This window comes from Callorhinus ursinus, unplaced genomic scaffold, assembly GCF_003265705.2.
Source record: "Callorhinus ursinus isolate GAN/ISIS: 27379988/994484 unplaced genomic scaffold, GSC_fseal_2.0 scaffold6, whole genome shotgun sequence".
In the NCBI taxonomy this organism is placed as follows: Eukaryota; Metazoa; Chordata; class Mammalia; order Carnivora; family Otariidae; genus Callorhinus; species Callorhinus ursinus.
The window spans coordinates 78,608,585-78,611,679 of record NW_027397068.1 but is presented as its reverse complement, the minus strand read 5'-3'; the positions used below and the strand labels follow the sequence as shown (position 1 = coordinate 78,611,679).

Here is a 3,095-nt window from a genome sequence, read left to right as displayed (position 1 = left end):
GCCCAGGTGAGTGAAGGTCAACAGTGGGTCAGGGCCCAGGTGAGTGAGGCTCAACAGTGGGTCAGGACCCAGATGAGTCAAGGTCGAGAATGGGCCAGAACCAAGGTCAAGCATGGTCCACAATGGGAAGGGATGACTGGATGCATTTAATATCTCATGACCTTGACTTTCTGGTGGAATCTATGCGTCTTGAACAGCCATCAAGTTTATTTTGTTCTCAGGGTCAACGGAGGCCCACAGGTCTAGATCCTAATCCAGGTCGTGTAGGAGGGAGGGGAAGGCTCCTCGGTAGAAAATAAAATTTGACAAAATAAGAGGACAATCGAAAATGGTCAACCGTGAGGGAGATGACTGGGCCACCAGAGCGTCCTCTGTGATGTCAGGGATCAGATCTGAGTGCCCGTGTGTGAAATGGAGCCCCGTGCAGGAAAGGCTCAGTCAGTGTCCTTCCTCCAGAAGAGGAGCGCTTCCCCACGAGGCAAACTCAAACTAGAGAAGACGTCGGTTTGCATCATTATTTTAACTGTGTAAAGACAAGACGTCCTGCTGTGATGAAGCCGCTCTGGCTCCGTGGCCAGTAGCCATGGACGCGCACCTGTGCCCACCCAGACATTCAGGACATGGTCGTTCCAGCGAAAAGCCAGATGATGTGAAGTGAAACACAGTTTCCCCTTTTTAGGGCAAAACAAAAGAGAACAAAACTGCCAGGGTTTTTTCCCTTCCCCCTGATCCTCTTTCCCCAGACAAATTTTAGTTTGCTTTTGACTTTATTCTGATGCTGGTTCAGTAGTTTTTCTTACTGAGAAAATGCAGAACTCACAGATCCTGTGGCAGGAAAAAGCCCGTGTCTTTCACTTTGTGGGAAGGAGCATCCCCCGAAGCCCCGGCTCTCTGCGCTCTGCTACTTTAAAGTGGAGTCCGGCAGGATCGGCGACATGGCCCCCGCCAACTGCTCGGCGCCCAGCGTCGTGGTGGAGATGTCCGTGGCCACCCTGCTCCTGCTGGAGGGCGGCCTGGGCCTTCTGGGCAACGCCGTGGCGCTGTGGACCTTCTTCTTCCGCCTGCAGGTGTGGAAACCCTACGCCATCTACCTGCTCAACCTGGTTGTGGCCGACCTCCTGCTGACCTTCTGCCTGCCCTTCCATGCCGCTTTCTACCTGAAACACAAGACGTGGAGCCTTGGACATGCGTCTTGCCAAAGCCTGTTCTTCCTGCAGGTCCTCAGCCGCGGGGTGGGCGTCGCCTTCCTCACGGCCGTGGCTTTAGACCGTTACTTCCGAGTGGTCCACCCTCGGCTGAAGGTCAGCCTCACGTCCCCCCGGGCGGCCTGGGGGGTGTCCGGCTTCGTGTGGTTACTGCTGCTCGGCCTCACCCACCAGAGCCTGTTCGTCTCGGAGGCCACATGCCCAGGTCTGGAGCCCGCGGGAGAAGTCTCCTTCAGCATCGTTTGGCAGGAAGCACTGTTCTTCCTGCAGTTTGTCCTTCCCTTTGGCCTCATCCTGTTCTGCAATGCCAGGATCATCAGGACCCTCCAGAGGCGACTCCGAGACCCGGACAAACAGCCCAAGCTGCAGAGGGCCCGGGCACTGGTGACGGTGGTCGTGGTCCTGTTTGCAGTGTGCTTTCTGCCCAGCTTCCTGGCCCGGATCTTGGTGGCCGCCTTCCGCAGGGCGGGCAGCTGTGGGCTCCTGGGAGCGATGGTGCATGTGTGTGACGTGACCAACGGCCTCACCTACCTGCAGAGCGTGCTGAACCCGGTGGTGTACTGCTTCTCCAGCCCCGCTTTCAGATACTCCTACCGCAAGGTCTTCAACACCCTCAGAGGCCGAGGGAAGGAAACCGAGGCCCCGGGGGACGTCAAAGACTCCTACTCTTGAGGCCGGCCAGCCCGCCGGGCCCCGGGGCACAGGAAAGGCAGCGGTCTGAGCGCGAAAGACCACCCCTGAGGGGTGCAGGGAGAGGACACGCTGGGGCTGTGCCGCAAGGATCGGGACCCCCACGTCGGCACCCCTGCGGCCAATGCTCTTACACACGCGGTCTTCGGGATTTCCTTCAGCTGTTCTGCACGATCGGCCGGAGCAGATTAGCACGCGCCAGAGTCTCCCTTCCACCCACGACGAGGCCGACTGAGCAGCTGACCTGGAAGCCGGCAGCTACTGCGCGCTCATGGAATGTGTTCTCATGGGTCCGTCATGGGAGGAGGAAGGCAGAGAGGGGCACCACTCTTGCTGCGTCTGGTCTTGGTGAGTCATCTGCTTTCACTCTCTGGAGATTCTGCTCTCTCCACCTGCTGCACATGCTTGTGATGACTGGCCCTGGGAAGTGGCATGCGGGACTGCAAGGCCACGTTTCGGGGGGCGTACCTTACTGAGTGCCATGCTCAGCTCTGCCTGGCACATAGTGTTTCCAGTTTATAACATGTTGCTTGATTTGCATGGATGGTACATGATGTCAAAGACAACCCTGTTCCCTCGTTCATTATAAGAAACACGTTCCTACTAAATTTCTCAAAATTGCCACCAGAACTTCTCTCTCGAGTTTGAATGTCTAAATGCTTTTGAAACTCACTCTGCTTCCCTGCTCTGAGAAGTCACTGTAGTTAATGCCCCGGGAGGCCCCACAGAGCCGGTGGGCCCACCTGAGCCCAGCCCCCGGTGCTCCTGCAACAGCCCGATGGTCTCATGTCATGCCCTTAAGTTACGCCCCACGTCTGGATCTCACGATGGTGACAACATGGTTTGGAGGTTTCCTACCTGACTGCTTTGTCCTGTTCTCTCCAAACCTGGTGCTGTGGTCCCCAAAAGGGACTCCCCAAAATGTGTAGAGGAGGCACAGGGTCTAGTTTGTGAGGAGGCCCACACCTGTGGCCTGGGGATGCACCTGCCTTGTCCACACGGACAGACCACTGCTCTTCCCCGGGCCATGCCGTGATCTTGGTAATATTCAGGGTGAAAAGTGGTGACCTTAGGCCAGAGGAAACAGCAATCCTACCTTCTGGATCGTTCGCCTACCAGGTAGGCTCCTTCTCGGACCCAAGTTTAGAATGTGAGTGTGTTCCTGCTCCTGTGCTCTGCCTCACACGGTTCCCAGAGGAT

The 3,095-nt window shown here is 56.9% G+C and overlaps 1 protein-coding gene across 1 annotated transcript; it reads left to right on the top strand.

The window, feature by feature from the left end:
• Positions 1-185: 185 nt before the first annotated feature.
• GPR31 (G protein-coupled receptor 31) lies at positions 186-2,529 on the top strand. The gene has a single exon (XM_025866464.2). The coding sequence runs from the start codon at positions 936-938 to the stop codon at positions 1,875-1,877; it is 942 nt and encodes a 313-aa protein (XP_025722249.1). The 5' UTR covers positions 186-935; the 3' UTR covers positions 1,878-2,529.
• The last annotated feature ends 566 nt before the right edge of the window (positions 2,530-3,095 follow it).